This window comes from Solanum lycopersicum, chromosome 1 (genome assembly GCF_036512215.1).
Source record: "Solanum lycopersicum chromosome 1, SLM_r2.1".
Taxonomy (NCBI): domain Eukaryota; kingdom Viridiplantae; phylum Streptophyta; class Magnoliopsida; order Solanales; family Solanaceae; genus Solanum; species Solanum lycopersicum.
The window spans coordinates 6,844,922-6,862,153 of record NC_090800.1 but is presented as its reverse complement, the minus strand read 5'-3'; the positions used below and the strand labels follow the sequence as shown (position 1 = coordinate 6,862,153).

The window sequence follows — 17,232 nt, the reverse complement described above, 5'->3', positions numbered from 1 at the left end:
GGGGAAACACATTTGCACATTGAAGACATTATTTGTCAAATTTGTTTCGAGGATAAAATTATTTAAGAATTTGAAAAATGTAAAAAAAGAGAATCAAAATTAAAAGAACCAAACTTGTTTTTTTTGCTCTGGAATTGAAAGGATTTTATTTATTAAATAGTAGGTTCATTCATAAAAAAAGAGACTGATCTAAACGATATAGTTCTATTCACATCTCCTCTAAGAGCTTTTAGTATAAAAGAAGAAGATGCTTAAAAAACAAACAACTTGTTCATATGCATACTTGGATCCATAGTCTTCTTTTCGCATTCCGCTAACATATCTGTTGCTACTGAGTTATCCTCCTCATTGTATGCTTCATTGTTAATCCTCCGATCAATAGGAGCAATGACCTGTAATCCAAATAAATGTGTGAATATATTGATTTAGCACTTTCTAAGGTATTAAGTAATACCTGAGAGTCAATATCCACGATCAAATAATTAATATTTATTTTCTATACTAGATTCAAACCATGGAGCAAAGCTAGTAGTTCCGCATGATCTACATTAACGACTTTTACTTTACAAGAAAATCCTACAATCCGCAAATATTTCTTTATCACAAATTTACACTTTATTTAGTTGTAAATATAAAATACTTTTAATGAAATACATTAACAACATAATCAGAGTGGCGCAGCGGAAGCGTGGTGGGCCCATAACCCACAGGTCCCAGGATCGAAACCTGGCTCTGATATTTTATATTTAATCAAACTTAAATTTTTTTTATTTTTAACTATTTTTTTTTAAAAAAAATTAAAGTTGTAATTAAAAAAATTAAAGTTGTAATCGAAAATTTGAACTTGCGTTCAAATCAAGCTGTTGAAGTTTTTGTTATTTTTTTCTTTAAAATTTATATTTTTTTTTGAATTTGGCTTTAAAGCAAGCGTTATTGTTAAAAAGTTCATATATATTTTTCTGGGTTTGTGTAGTTCTTTCTACTTATTACTATAATATAAATATATTGCATTTTTCTTGTGTAAAAGTTAGAATTTTGAATATGGCTGTTGATTCTACTGCTGAGCGTCCTCTTTTCGGTGGTGCTATTTCCACTACTTTCCCTATCCGATTCCAGGTTTTCTTCTTCTTTTCAAAATGATAAATTTCGTATGATTTTGCAATTTTTTCATATTAATTAAGGGTTTTGCTTCGATTTCATTTGTTTTGCAGGATGTTAGTAATGTCCGTCAAGTTCCTGATCATCAGGTTTGTTGAGCCAACCTTTGTTTAATCGTAAATTGGTATAATTCATAGTTGAATTTTTAGGTGTTGTGGTTTAAGGGCACACTGATTGGGAACAAAGTAGCTCAGTAGAAAAAGTAATGTTAACTGTGTAGTGTTTCATGAGATTTATGTAACCCCTAATTGTGTTTTTTTTTTCTTCTATGGAGAAATTAGAATGAGTAGCTTTTTGTAGAATTTGCTCTTTTGTGCGGTAGTTTCACATTATTGGGTCAGAAACTCTGATGTTTGTGTACTGCTTGTGAGAATCGTGATTTGTGGATTGTCAAGCCTATTTCTTATATCATTGTCTCGCTTGGCTGTGGTTCCATCTGTTGTCCAGTGTCTGTAGAGCCAGTGGTGGATTCAAGATTTTCATTAAGGGGGTCCGAGCAAAAAAAGAGTAGTGCTTAAGATTTGAGGTTTGAACCCCTCAACGACTAAGGCAACGTCTAGTCTTATATTCAGGAGGTTCAAAATCAATATATAAATATAAAAATTCTTAAAAATAACTTTAATATACAACGTAATTTTTTGACGATGGGGTTCACCTCCCCTGTGTAGAGCTAGATGAGACTTATTGGCAAGTCATTGGTCCTGGTATTATTGATTCCGGGACCTTCCTGAACTGGGTGTTGCACTCATTGACCATGTATCGGAGATGTTATTCAATGGACTGTAGTCGCCTGACATTACTCGCCATGTGTTGTCGCATAATTCATCCACTTACTTGAGACCCTTTTTCCCCAATACAACTCCATTTGCAATTTCCTTTTGTAAAGGTTCAATCTTGGATGAAATTTCGGGGATTATTAAATTTTTGGATTGTGGATCATCCTTTTGTTTCTTCTAAATGTTTTGTTCAGATTTGTTTTGTTTGTTTTAATCATATGAGGTTTGTTGCCTTTGTTCTTGTTTACTCTTGATTGAATAAGAAAAGTAGACTTGTATTGGTTATTTATAAAAAGTTCAATCTTGGAAGAGATGCTGCATTTTTTTAGTATTCTGGATACAGTCTCATTCTTTTTCTTTTTCTCTCTAATCTTCTGTTTGAATTGTTTTTACTTTGATTTTTTGAATGCAGGAGGCATTTGTGGACCCTGAGCGCGATGAGAGTTTGATAATTGAGCTTCTGGATCTGAAGATGGATGTAGCAGACAGTGGAAGTGCCACTTGGTTTCTTCAAGACCTTGCCAATGAACAAGAGGCTGAGGGAGCTACAGTAAGCTCTTCTCCTATCTTCAGAGAAGATCAACTGTTTTAGGGATAACTTAATTTCTGTTCGATTAACATTTTATATGCTTTTTGAGATAGTGAATATGCATGAACTAATTGTAGGGACATGAAACATGCCAACGACTACCATTCTTTGATTTGTTCTTATGGATTGTTGTCACTTTTTTTCTCAATTCTTTTTTGGATCTCTCAAATAAATCATAATTGAGCATAATGGGTACAAATTATTCATGTATCCAACCCAATTAGTTTTGGACTGAGGCACTGACATTTTCTTTAAATGGAACACAGAGGCATTGCAAAACTGAACGAGCTAGAAGGGACATAATGTTGCACAGTTGTTTGGTATTAAAAACTATTGCGACTCTTGTTCCTGATACAAAATCCAGCTACCTTGTGTTTCTCGAGTTTTAGGTGTGAATTCTCATGCACTACTCTGGCATTTTGGTAATCCGTTTAAATACTGATCACAGAGGCTAGAGTGATTTTTTTTTTCACCTTTGAAATGGTAAGCAGGGCAGAGTAAAATGGAATTTATCTTCTCCCCCCCCCCCCTTTGGTCCTAGCAAAACCAGGAAGAAAGCTACATAAAGAAGGCCAATAGTTCCTTAAGATACTGCAACAAGACATAATGGTTGAAGGATCAACACTTGGGTATTACTTCCTAGAGTGCTCTATGTGATTCACTGGTCTGGAGATCTCCAATGTCATCTTTCTCATTTTCATACGTCTCAAGTGAATAATGCATCTTTCCTAGAGCTTAAGCTAATTATTGAGCCAAACTGAATTATCTATCCAATGCTGCTAGTCAGCTTTGTAGTGCTGGCAGTACATCAATGAATTTCCTTCATATATCACTTTCTAGTTCTCTATTTTAATTTTAGTTTTTCCAAACGAATTTACGATTTCTGGTATTATCTCTTGGAAATTGAGTTAAAGTAATTCAGTACTTCGACAACTGAGTTTTTCTTCAAGGTCCAGTATTGCATTGCAAAATAATTGTTTGTATTTACACACTAATATAAATGGAAATTCTTTTACATGAAATGTGAAATATTGAACTTGTTCATTTCTCTAAAGCTCGCAGTTTGCTTATTGGTTAAGTTGTTAGTTTACATAGCATCTCAGACATTATCTTGTTGATTTTTTCGGTTTATATCTACAGATCACTGAGCAGTCAGCAGTGTTTGAGGCCCCTGGATTGTGCTATAGAAACATGCCTGCTGTCATCACCACCGCTGTTGGTCAGATGGTATGTTAGTGTTATTTTATAAGTGCTCAGCATTTATGTATGATCTCAACTTCAGTTGGTATCTTATTTCTATGGATCTTCATATGTATGGCATAGTTTTGATGCCAACAAAAGCTGTTTTAATGTTTTTACCTGTTCAAAGAAAGAGCTGTTCTAATCTGTCATCACGGGGAAGTTATCATGAAGGTCATATACCATTATGGAGAGGCATTGTTTTTTGGTTAATGACTAGTTAGCATCTCTAGAAATCCTAAGAACTTCCATTCTCTAACACCATGGTTATCAAAAAGAAAAAAGAAAAGAAGGAAATTCATTCTCTTTACAAATTCCGTAGTTTGTGCTCCTGTAAGAAACAAGTTTTAGAAATTGTAGTTTTTTCCGAAAAGTTGGCAGATCCATTTTGTAATTTTCGATAGATATGGCACTCTCAAGAGGGGAATATTGCGCAAGTCCATATAAGGAGACCAGTTGTCTATCCCCACTTAACAATTTTCTGAAAATTATGACTTGAATTTGCGTTGAATATAACAGACAGATGAGCGTGGTCCCTATATCAACTAACATATTGGCCATCTTCTCTATATTTTTTACATGTAGTAAATTCATCAAGTGACCTGGCAAGATGCACATGAAATTTTTTGTTGGATTAGGAACATAGTAATGGTTCTCTTCTATAATGTTATACGGCAATGTTCTGAAATGCATGTTTCTCAGAAGAGGACTATAGTTCTCTAGCCTATACATTCCTCTCCTTTTACTTTTAATAGGTGGATATTTTGGTAAGGGAAGGTTATCTTCCTTCTTCATTCACATTTGCATGAATTTATTTTCTGGAAAAATGGAAGTAGATGTGAAGATTGTTAGTTCTCCCAACACACAAAACTTTCAACTAGGATGAGAGTCATTGATGACATGCTGCCAGCTATTCGTAAAATTTCATAAATATCTTTAATTAGTTGGTATAATTTATCATTTTTATGTCGTCAAGATAATCCTGATCAACCTTATTCAATTCATAGGCAGTTGCCAAGGGAAAACAAGGGAGGGAAGCACAGAACTTGGTTAAGGTAAGTTTGTACATTCTCTTTCCACCTCTTCCCCGATAACTGCAAGATGAGATCTGATCGTGTCCCGTTCAGGTGTACCTGGCAAACATTCGCCTTAAGGAAGTTGGGACAGATGTACTGATAACTGCATATGAGCCTCTAGTAATTAAGTAAGTGTGGACGATAACTCGGTTTACTCAAGCTATAAACTCAAATTAGCTTGCTTTTTAACATTTTCTTTGTTTACCTTTGTGATTGTAGCCCCTTGAGTGAGAGTGCTACCGCAGTTGGGGCAGGCATGGCTGTACCTGCTGCACAGTCTGGAGTTATGCCAATGGCTGAAGTTTTTAAACTTGCAGTCTCTAGTTTCAAAGTGCACAACTGGAGTCTCTTTAGCTCTGCTGCTGCTTGAGTTGCAGTTACATACATCTGGCATCACTTGGTTGATTATAGGTCCATTTTCGAAGAGCCCGATTATTTTGTGTTTTTCTTTTGAAGTTTATGGTTCCTGTTTTATAGACTGAGGGATATAGAAAGTGTAGTATTTCTACTTTTTCAAGTTTTGTTCTGGATTTTGTGTATAATATTCTGTAATCTCTTTGCTTTCCTTGGTTAAGTTAATGAGTAAAGTATACACTTCACTACAAAGGCTTGAAGTTATTAAGTAGAATGTTGATCAACATTAAGACATTTCTAGTTAACTCACCAAATGATTCGAAAGGTTGCAAAGAAAGGTGTTCATCGTGACAAAAAGTAAGGTCTAGGCCCTTGCTTGTACTTGTCATTTTTTTTATCTTTTAACACTTCAATAAAAGACGGTTAGACACACTTTGAATTTCAGCATTATAGTCCAACTCATTTCATCACTAATAACTTTTGGATGGGTCAACTAGCCATTCATTTATCAACTCGACCTATATTGATCTGTTTAAATTCAGTTCAATCTGCTTGTTTGTCACTTAGGTGATTCGCAGTACACATGAAATGTTGTTTTTTATAAAAAAATATTTTCCCCTCCAATTTTTACCCTCTATCTTGTATGTCACATGGAGTTCTTCCACTACCGGATCCCAATATGTGAGAGGTTGGCTATAATAGTGCTGAAAAGAGGTAGACACGGATAGAGAAAATATCAAAGAGACGTAATTAGATAGGACTTGACACACATGTAACTTGCTGAGGACATTACGTTACATAGAAGGTTCATAGTGTTTAAAGATTGGAGTATGATGTTAGTAGGTAGCCGAGCCTAGTCTAGTTTAAAATATAGATTAAGGATTACAATTATAAAGTTTTAGTGCAATGATTTATAATTAATTATGATAATTCTAATTAAATTTTCTAATGATTTCCATTTTTGCATAACGCGGAGCCCTCTCAATTATTTTTATGGTTCATATTTATTTAAGACTCAGAATCCTATTTTTAGGGGAAAAAAAAAGAATAACAAGTTATAGGTTTATTTTTGGGTGGGTAAAAGCGTGCATACATTAGGAGTCTCTCTACCCCCCAAAAAATATTTCGAAAAAATACTACAAAAGACTGCAAACCAGAGACAAAGTTGTTAAAATATATCTGCACAAATTTCGACATGTATTTTTTGAGTTAAAGTTTAGCACGTTGAGCACGTTTAACGTGTTTGTATTTGTTATATATTATTCGTGTAAGCAAAATATACAGAGTTAGAGTAAGGATTAAAAGTATTGGGGGTTCTAAATATCAGGACAAAAGAGAAACATGTATTTCTTGAGTTAAAGTTAGCATCTTGTGCATGTTTAATGTGTTTGTGTGTGCTATATATATATCATTCATCTAAACGGTATGTACAGAGGCTGAGCCACGATTATAAGTTTTAGGGTTATAAATTTTAAAATAAAAAAAAACATGTATGTCTTTGAGTTAAATTTTAGCATGTTGTGCTTGTTTAACGTGTTCGTGTTTGTTATATATCATTCATGTAAATAGTATGTTCAGAGGTGGAGCCAACATGCTTATTTTAAAAAGGAAAAGAGAATTTTTTGTTAATAGTGGGGTTCAAATCCACAAAGCTAGTTTGAAAAACAATTTCACCATCCTTTCTTATCATTGAACTATCAATCAATTTTATTAGGAAATTCACAAGTTAATATATATATATATAATGTTTTAAGGAATAAGACACAAATACTCCCCTAGATTACGATCGAAATCCCAAAAACACATCTTAATTAAAATAATATTACTCCCTAAACTCAATTTTTTTTTTTTTTGTAATTTTGACACCTTTTGGCTTACATGATACACCCCATAACTCCATGCATATGAGGTGTGTGAGAGATATTCGGAAGCCATGTAAGTAAAAAAGGTGTATAATATTATCAAAAAAATGAGTTCAATGCTAATATGACCTTAATTTAATTAAAGTATATCTTTGAGATTTCGGTCATAGTCTAGAGTGGTACTTGTACCTTATCCCAATTTTCTAATACAAATACAGGATTTACAAAAATCTAGCAAGTTCATCTGAATTCATGAACTCCCACCTAACTCCGCCTTTGAATATGTATTGTGAACTGCTCCCATGTATCATTTTTTCAAAATTTATATGACATTATTTGACTTGCATAAAAATTGAAATAAAAAAAAACTTTTGAAATTTGTGATTTAAAACAAACTTTAAATATTTGTGTGAGTAAATATTATTTAATTAATATAAAAGTGTAATTTTAAAGTTTAGCCGTTTCTAATTACAAAAAAAAATATGTTTATATTTTTTTTGACTAGATAAAATGAAAGTGTTATTGTGAGATTGACTCTAGACTTAAAACTTGTTCTGGACTACTTTCGGCAGATCAATCAAGATAAAAATTCGGTCAAATATAATCACGTCATGTATACTATTTAATAATTTATGATTGAGATTCATTTAAATTATATTCCCATCTTCTCTTAATAATAATAACAAAGTCGTCAATTTTTTTTAAACTATCAAATAAAACAATTAAGTGTACTCTAGCTAATATTTTCAAGAAAGAAAAAGATTGGCGAAAATATGCGGACTTTCTGACTTTTTTACCTGTCATACCTCGTGCTTGTATTGGATTTTTTAAATCATACTAATTTTAAAGAATCCGGCACTTTTGAAGAATTTAAATAAATATATTTTTTTATAATTATTTGAAAACCTCCAAATAATTTTTTAAAAAAAATGTATTATCATGTTCTTTAGTTGAATTATTATCTATAACTCAATGATACTTTTAAGTTTGATCTATTTTTAGAGATCACTTCAAAATTTGGAGAAAGCATGAGTGAGATTACTCCCGAAGAAGTTTGGCGGGTAAAAATTCAAGAAGCTCGCATATTTCTATCAATCTTAATTTTTTTTAAGAAATATAGTTTTGGTACCTTAATTGCTTTATTTGATAGTTTTAAAAAATAAAAATAGTTGACAACTTTGTTTTTTTTTATTGTTATAATGAGTATATAATTTAAATGGATCTCAACCATAAATTATCAAATAGTACACATGATATGAATTTATAAGGCCATTAAACATTATTTGACCTAATTATACTTGACCGAATTTTTATCCGATCAATTATGCATGCAAATATCTATTTTTTCAGCACCATTTAGATTTTGTTCCTATTTTAAAAAATTGAACATATAAAATTTTGATAAATTCTTAGAAAAAAAGTATGATATGTAATTAATGGTTTTGAGATTAAAATGAAATAATTGAAAAGAGATTCACTATTCAGATCTTCTCAACAGTGAAATAGAATAGAAAAGAGAAGAACTAATTCTCCTTCACAAGCATATCTTTCTCTTGTTTGGTGACAACTACTTTATTATCTATACAAACTACGAAGGTGTGTATAAAAACCTATAGCAGTCACTATGCCAAAACAAATTAGCAAAAGCAAATTTTTTTTTGATAGAATGTGTTTGGCAAGCGGATTAACTAATGTGGAATAGTTATTCATGAGACAACGAGCAAAGGAGAAAATTAGGAATTCACGTACACGTAGGAGTTGAGAATTTAGCTCAATAGTAATCATAAATTTTCACAATATTTAATTACATTAGATGTTTGTATGACAATTATATGACTCTTCTTACTTGGTATAATTATTCGTAACACAGGATCCCCCTTTGCTCTATTTAACTTGGCGTGCGCTCCTTCCGGCCCTGCGAAAACATATTCAGACACCATAAAAATATGCTAAATTAGTTTAGAAAACATAATTATGCAAGTTTTTATAGAGATGACATGAGTAAGTATCATTGTTTAGACAACTACATTATAGTACAATCATCAATTTTTAAAGAACAAAAATTGTGCTCTTTTGAATATATTGTCTCAAAGTCTATATCAAATATGCATAATAATGTCCATAGGGTCGCATTCCTGCTTCAACCAAGAGATTGGGAGATAACATCGTAGAATGAAATGAGCCAATGCCAAGTGTTCTCTATATGTGCCTTAGTTAAAAAATATGTTGTGTGTTTGTGTTTTTTATAATTTTAGTTTTATAAGGTTTTATTTCATTTTTCTTTTATTTGAAATGCAAATTTACTTATTTTTAAATATAATTCATCTAACACCAATAAAAATATTATATTTGCATTTTAATCAATATAACAAAATTAAAATTTATTTTCACTATATGAAGTTATTATAATATTATTTTCAATTTATTAATTTATTTATAAACCGCGCGAAGCGCTGTCAAATTCACTAGCTATCATATATGTTATATTTAGTCAACCACTTAGATATCGCGCTATCCTCATATTCATTATATAGATTGATTTCTAATTTTAATCCGTCAAAATTCAATTCAAATTACATTATTTGATACCTTCAAACTATATAGATTGAGCCTATTTTAATCTATCAAAATTTAATTCAAGTCTTGATAATAAACATCCTCAAATTCGAGTCACAAAGATTATTATTATTGTTATTACTATATTTTTAATATAGTAATAACAATATATTACTATATTAAAAATATAGTGTTTTTCATATCCTATTATATATAAAAAATAGATTATTATTATGATTATTATTATTATTGTTATTACTATATTTTTAATTTTTTAACAAAATTACATACGTATTTGTCATTATCTAGTTAACTAATTATTATGTTTATTTTTGTAAAAATTTACATGATTTCATCAGTATCATCTTATATATATATTTTTTTTGATAAGAAGGAAAATCCGCAGCCGCTACTTTTTGGGTGCGCATAAGGTAAAAACCTCGCTCCAATGCAATAGCTCGCAAACCACATAGGAGAGGTAACCCGCATATTGACAAGTCTGGTGTGACGAGGTCGACCCAGAAGACAAACCCTTAGCTTTCGCTGGAAGGGGTTTCGAACATGCATGAGACCTCCAACATGGAAGTCTCAAACTCAAACCACTGGGCCACCCCGATGGGTAATATCATCTTATAGTGTTTTAATATTTAAATAACTGTCACAATCCGAATCTACATCCTGGACGAGATCGACACTCGAGAATCATTGTTGGTCCCAAGCGAATCCTCATTCTAGTTGACTACAAACGGAAGACTAACTTAAGCATACAAAGCTAGAAGCTAAATGAAATTCATTGAACTCAATTACAAAATCTTTAACATGAAATAGAGTATTTAACTCGCCAGAAATAGGCAATTCAAGTCCTCAAAACATTTAACAAAACTTATTTCAACGAAATTCACCAACTAAACCACATTATTCATTTGAACTTATTTAAACAACTTTCACTCCAACTAGTTTTGACTTAATTCCAACAACTAAATCTACTAACTAAACCACATTATTTATTTGAATTTATTTAAACAACTTTAACTCTAACTAATTTTGACTTAATTCCAACAACTAAATCCACCTACTATACCACATTATTTATTTGAACTTATTTAAACAACTAAACAACTTTAAATCTAACTAGTTTTGACTTAATTCCATCAACTAAATCCACCAACTAAACCCCATTATTTATTTGTACTTATTTCAACAACTAAACAACTTTTTAACTCTAACTAATTTTGACTTGATTCCAACAATTAAATCCATAAAATAAACGACATTATTTTAAATAATAAGTCAAACTAAATAGTGGTTAATTAAACTTTATTTGAACTTATTTTTAACAAATAGATTATTCCTAAATTTAAAGTTAAGTGTCAATCCTAGATGGACACAACTTGATTTTGTAAGAAAATCAAGTTTGCCATCAATTAGATCAACTAGTGTTGATACTTATGCTTAACAAACACATTGTTCCTAAAATAAAGTTTAGTATCAACACTAGATGAACACAAATTGATCTTTCAAGAAAATCAATTTTGTCATCAATAGGATCAACTAGTGTTGATACTTGTGCTTAACAAACACATTATTTCTAAATTAAAGCCAAATATCAACACTAGATAAACACAAATCGATCTTGCAAGAAAATCAATTTTGCTATCAATAGGATTAACTAGTGTTGATTCTTGTGCTTAATAAACACATTATTCCTAATTTAAAGCTTAGTATCAACACTAGATGGACACAGATCGATCTTGCAAGAAAATCAATTTTGTCATCAAAAGGATCAACTAATCTTGATATTTGTACTTAAGAAACACATTATTTATGAATTAAAGCTAGTATCACAACTAGATGGACACAAATTGATATTGCAAGAAAATCAATTTTGTCTTCAATAGGATCAACTAGTGTTGGTACTTATGCTTAACAAGCACCATTATTACTAAATTAAAGCTAAGTATCAACACTAGATAGACACAAATCGATCTTGCAAGAAAATTAATTTTGTCATAAAAAAGATCAACTAGTGTTGGTCCTTACAATTAACAAACACATTATTTCTAAATTAAAACTAAGTATCAACACTAGATGGACACAAATCGATCTTGCAAGAAAATCAATTTTGTCATCAATAGGATCAATTAGTGTTGATACTTATAATTAACAAACACATTATTCCTAAATTAAAGTTTAGTATCAACACTAAATGAATACAAATCTTGTAAATTTATAATTAACATGAATCTATATTTCATGATTCTTCCTACTAGAATAAACTTTTACAAAACATACCATTTTTATTTAATTTTTTAAAAATAGTTTTACAAAAAGATGCCATAGAAACATGTTCCAAAATTTCCATGTTTATTTATATTCCATTGAAATGTTCAGTAACACTTCTAGGAGAAAAGAGTTGGGAATGCAATTTTTTGAACTGGTGAAATAAATTAAATGCAGTTTCAAGACCATACTTCGATTGCATTGAATAAAAGCAATTTTTACCTGGGACTTTTTAAAAAAGTGATCATAAGGTTTCAAAATAAATAGACGGTGTCTTAAGTATTAGATGTAGGTGACAATTAAGTGATTAATGACTAAGGATTGTGGAGTTGCCCTCAAGTTTATAAGTTGATAGTTTGGTCCATTGAATTAAATGAAGGATAAAAGGGTAAATTGATTAAAATCTAATTTAACTAATTTTGGTGGGAATTAAAATTGGGGGAAGCCACCAACAAGCTGTGCCAAATGGGGAAATAAAATATTTTCCTCCACCTCTCATCATTTTTTTTCTTCCTCTCTTCTTCTTCGTCGTTCTTGCTTGCTTGCTTGTCTTTTTTCCCGTTCTCTTTATCTTTTTCTTCTTCTTTTCGTACATTATTGGTCTTGACTGCTAGTCCTTGAACTTTCTTCTTTTCTTCTTCTTGAATCAGATTTAACTAATTTAATTAGTGGATTAGATTTTGTCAATTGAAATTACTTCATAAATGATTAAGGTCACACACCATTGTTTTGATATATAAAATTAATAGTTCTTTGAAATTGTTCATCATCATTTGGGCACCTGCAATTTTTTCAATAATTTGCATTCGCGTTTTCAACAGATTGCTATATGTTGCAACAATTGACTATTGGAGAAAATTATAGCCATATGTAGCAACAAAAATGTTATTTCAATAGCGACAGAATTGACAGATGTTGCAATATATAACTTACACAAGCTGCAACTTATAAGCTAGACATGTAGCAACATATGACTTACATGTCGCAATCGACATGATAGTTATATAATACCGTTGTAAATCATTGTTTCAAGTGTTATATCATATTTTTATTGCTTAATTATGGTTTAAAGTACTAAAATTTTGTCCAATTTGACATTTTTTCATTCCTACATCGCTCAATTTATCGATTAAGTCATCCTTGAAGTGACATATGTGGCAACATATGCATGTTCTATGGGAAAATTGCAATAGAAATGTCATATGTGGCAGCATATGTATATCGTAAAATGATCTTTTGGGGGTTAATTCAATTAAATTGTCACCTAATTCAACATGTAACACTAATATATAGTCCTACAACATGTCTAAGTACAAATTATGATCTAATACAACAACCTTCATCAATTCTATCAATTATTTTTACAAAGACCATCATTTACCCCTAGTTCATCATACAATGACCAAGTAACTACATATGATAGTTATATAACACCCTTATAAATCGTTGTTTCAAGTGTTATAACATATTTTTATTGCATAATTATGGTTCAAATTACTAAAATTTTGTCTAATTTGACATTTTTCCATTTTAAATTGCTCAATTTATTGATTAAGTCATCATTGAAATGACATATGTAACAACAAATGCACGTTCTGTTGGAAAAATTGCAACAGAAATGTCATATGTGGAAACATATGTATATCATAAACATGGTTGTTGTTGTAATTGACCAGAGTGTGTTGCTTCACTGGTCGGAGCAGCGTTTGGTGTTGTTGCTGTCTGCTGTTTCGCGGATGTGAAAGAAGGACATGAGGGGAGAGGGCGACGCTTCCCGATTCTCTCCGGCTGCTGCTTGCTGATGTTTCTCGCCGGAGAAGAGGAGAGGAGCAGGCGAAGGGAAAGAAAGAGGAAAAACTAGCTGCACCGAGTTTGTTGATCGGAGAAGGGAGCAACAAAAGGGGAGAGACAGCTGCTCAGAGACGAGAGAGGGCTTGCCAGAGCTGCCGTGTGAGAAGAAAGGGATGCGTCTGCTCTTCTATGAGAGGAGGAAAAGAATTGGAAAAATTTAAGGGTTTGAGTCTTTTAGATCGAAATAGGAAAGTGGGAGAAGATTCATTCTGATCGATGATTAAAACAAGATGGACAACTACGATTTGATCTCGAATTTTGATGGATGGTTGAGATTAAGGATGTGTTTTATACGAAGAAAATTGTTTGAGAAAATAAAAATTTTAAGTTGAAAATATATTTTAAAATCAAACTGAAAATTTATTTTGGGAGGTGGGATAGGGTGACGATGGTTTGGGTGGGGAGGTCGAGGGTAGGGGTGAAAAATTCAGAGGGGATGGTAGGGGGATCGAGGGTAAGAGTGAAAAAAATAAAATTTGAAATATATAATATTTTTTAAATTTTCTTTTAGGGGTGGAGGGATGATCGGGTCGGAGGAGGACGGAGTGAAAACACAAATTTTGATATTGAAAATATTAGAAATTAATGTTTTTAAAAAAATGTAATTTGAAGTTGAATTAGAGTTTTGGAAAATGTTTTCCTTAACTTTTGGAAGGAAGTTATTTTCCTTAATTTTGAGGAAAATGAGTTGATTTAAAAAACATATTCCAAAACTTTTGTCCCAACTTAACATAAAAAAATTAGAAAATATTTCCAGAAAATGTTTTGCTTCATACCAAACACATCCTAAATGAAAATTGGAGTCTTTGGAAAAAAAATTGAGACAAGAATAGGCTAAATTTGAAATTAACGTGTGACTATAATCGAAATAAGAATTTGAATTGAAGTGGCTAGAATTAAAACGGATTGAATAAGAAATGACAAGAATTAAAATACAATTGGAGAGATTAGGCTTGATTTAAATGATTTAAGAGAATATTAAGGAGATTCTATTCAATTAATAAAATATTACACATATTAAAAAAATCATATAATTAAACACATCAAAATTTTAAAAAATATTTAAATAAATAAGTAAAGTAATTATTTCAAGGTAACTATCAATAAATAAATAATTTTATAATAATTTTTCTATCAATTTAATTTAATAAATTTAAATTATATACCTCCTAATTATATAACTTTAATTTTATCTATCAACAAAAGTTTGTTAATATCAAATATAAATCTTCTAGAATCTGTCATCGGTATTCTTTAATTGATAATGTATTTCATATCTGAACCACTAATATATAAGACCTGATTTGTTAAACTACTTCAGGAGTATATAATCGATGTATTTCATATTTTGATGTATAATTCATTACGTGCCATTGCCTACGTATGATCATTACACTTGACATCCATTCAAGATCAAACGTAATAATCTCGATAGAACTTGCCTTGTTCATTAATTTATGATGTTTTATTGTCTATTTCATAAAACGAGACAAGACATTAAAGGTTGTACGTACAAATAATTATAAATATAAAATTTAATTACTCCCTCCATTTAAAAAAGAATGACCCTATTTCCTCTTTAGTCTGTTTCAAAAAGAATGACCTATTTCCTTTTTCGACAACACTTTAACTTTAACTTTCTACATGACATGTTTAAGATCACAAGATTAAAGGACATTTTGGTACATTTGACATAACTTTAATTTAGAACCACAAGATTAAAAAGTCTTCTTTCTTTTCTTAAACTCCGTTCCAAGTCAAATAGGCTATCCTTTTTGAAATGGAGGGAGTAATTATTATCATGACATTTCTACGACAAAGATGGAAGTTAGGACAAGACCTACAACATCTTGATAAAACTGAAAAGTAAATAGAATCCTCCGAAAGCAAAAAGACTCACCATAGCTAAATCAAACTCCATGTGATATCAACGAAGCTCCTGTTGATGACCTTAATTATATGTATCTGCATCATGAAACGATGCAGGTCAAATGAATTAGTACATTGAATGTACGAGCCTGTAAGGGTAACACTGAACATAACCTCAAGCTTGAACTGATAAAAAGGAAACATACTCACCTCTGTTCTACTCAACTCATGGATACTCGACTCAATGCAGAAATAAAGCAACTATAAAGATGCAGCTTATATAAAACTTTTAAAACAGTAGATAACGACTCAATGTATTGAAAAATATAATAATATCTCAGTTGTATATAAACTTTATTTGAGAGGTTCTATAACCAACAAACATGAGAGATTCAAAAACAAACAAACATCACTATGAGATATGTGATGATACAACATCTCGCTCACACTGCCAGAGTTGTCCTATAACTTGCCGAGGTATAAAATTCCTCAACTAAGTGGAGCCACTAGCTAGTCTATGCTTAAAACAAATAAAAAAATCATCTAAAAATAATGACCCTTTCTATTCATGTTGGCTACTTGATTTATGGGGACTGTGAGTTGTCTAAACTCTCCCATGTGGGTGCCAATACTACCTCCAAAATATCAATAGTTCATATGTTTAAATATATATATAAACTCTTTCTGTGGTTTGTAAAATAATACTAAAAATCTTTCTCTAAAAAGAGATCTTACTCATGCTCAAAACTCTTTTGGAAATCTCAATTTCCTTCTTATTTAAATGTGAAAACATTTACTCTTGGAAACACCTAGTTCCCATATCTTTTTAAAGAAAAAGAACTCAACTCTACTCTTCCTCAAACTCAACTGCTCAAGTCTTAAAACAAGTTTAGAAAAATTTGTAAAAGACTTCTCAAAATAGGTTTCATGTCGAATTATGAATGTGAACTACTCAATTCAAGATTTTTCTACAACCATACATAAAACTCAATACTCGAAACTCAACAACTCAAGAACTTCAATGATGCTACTAATTTCAAGAATGCATGGGCATGAACAACTCAAGTTAGGGAATTCATGATACTACTCATCTCAAGAATGTTCAACTTTTAGGATTCATGCGAAATTATGTGCATGAACAACTCAATTCAAGTACTTCATGAATAACATATAATAGTCTCATGATTAGGAATATAATCTCAGAAAAATTAGGAACTCAATACTCAAGAATTTGATGGGTAATATGTAATAATTCAAAATCGAGCATAACAGTTACAAATAATTTATGTATCAAAATTCCAAATAGATCTCCAAGGGTTTTACCAAAGAAAAAAGTTTAAAATGGAATAAGGAGGCACTGCAAAGCTGAAGGAGCTAGGTGGGTCATAATTTGTATCACTTGTTTGGTATTAAAAAGCTATTACGACTCTTGTTCCTGATTCAAAATCCAGCTACTTTGTTTTTCTCTAGTTTTAGGTGTGAATTCTCATGTACTACTCATGCATTTTGGTAATCCGTTCAAATACTGATCATAGAGGGTACAATCATTTTTTCCCTGTTTATTTCTCTATTATAATTTATGTTTTGAAAAGAATTTGTTGGTTATATATCTTTGATCTTAG

General features: G+C 31.0%; 1 protein-coding gene and 1 non-coding gene across 2 annotated transcripts; both read left to right on the top strand.

The window, feature by feature from the left end:
- Positions 1-666: 666 nt before the first annotated feature.
- TRNAM-CAU (transfer RNA methionine (anticodon CAU)) lies at positions 667-738 on the top strand. The gene has a single exon. It is a non-coding gene; the product is annotated as a tRNA-Met (tRNA).
- A 37-nt stretch (positions 739-775) lies between these two features.
- Positions 776-5,444, top strand: LOC101249289 (uncharacterized). The gene is made up of 7 exons (XM_004228335.5): positions 776-1,116; positions 1,212-1,247; positions 2,347-2,484; positions 3,664-3,750; positions 4,770-4,817; positions 4,890-4,966; positions 5,058-5,444. Exons 1-7 carry the CDS (start codon positions 1,042-1,044, stop codon positions 5,206-5,208), a joined length of 612 nt encoding a protein of 203 aa, XP_004228383.1. The 5' UTR covers positions 776-1,041; the 3' UTR covers positions 5,209-5,444.
- Positions 5,445-17,232: the final 11,788 nt, after the last annotated feature.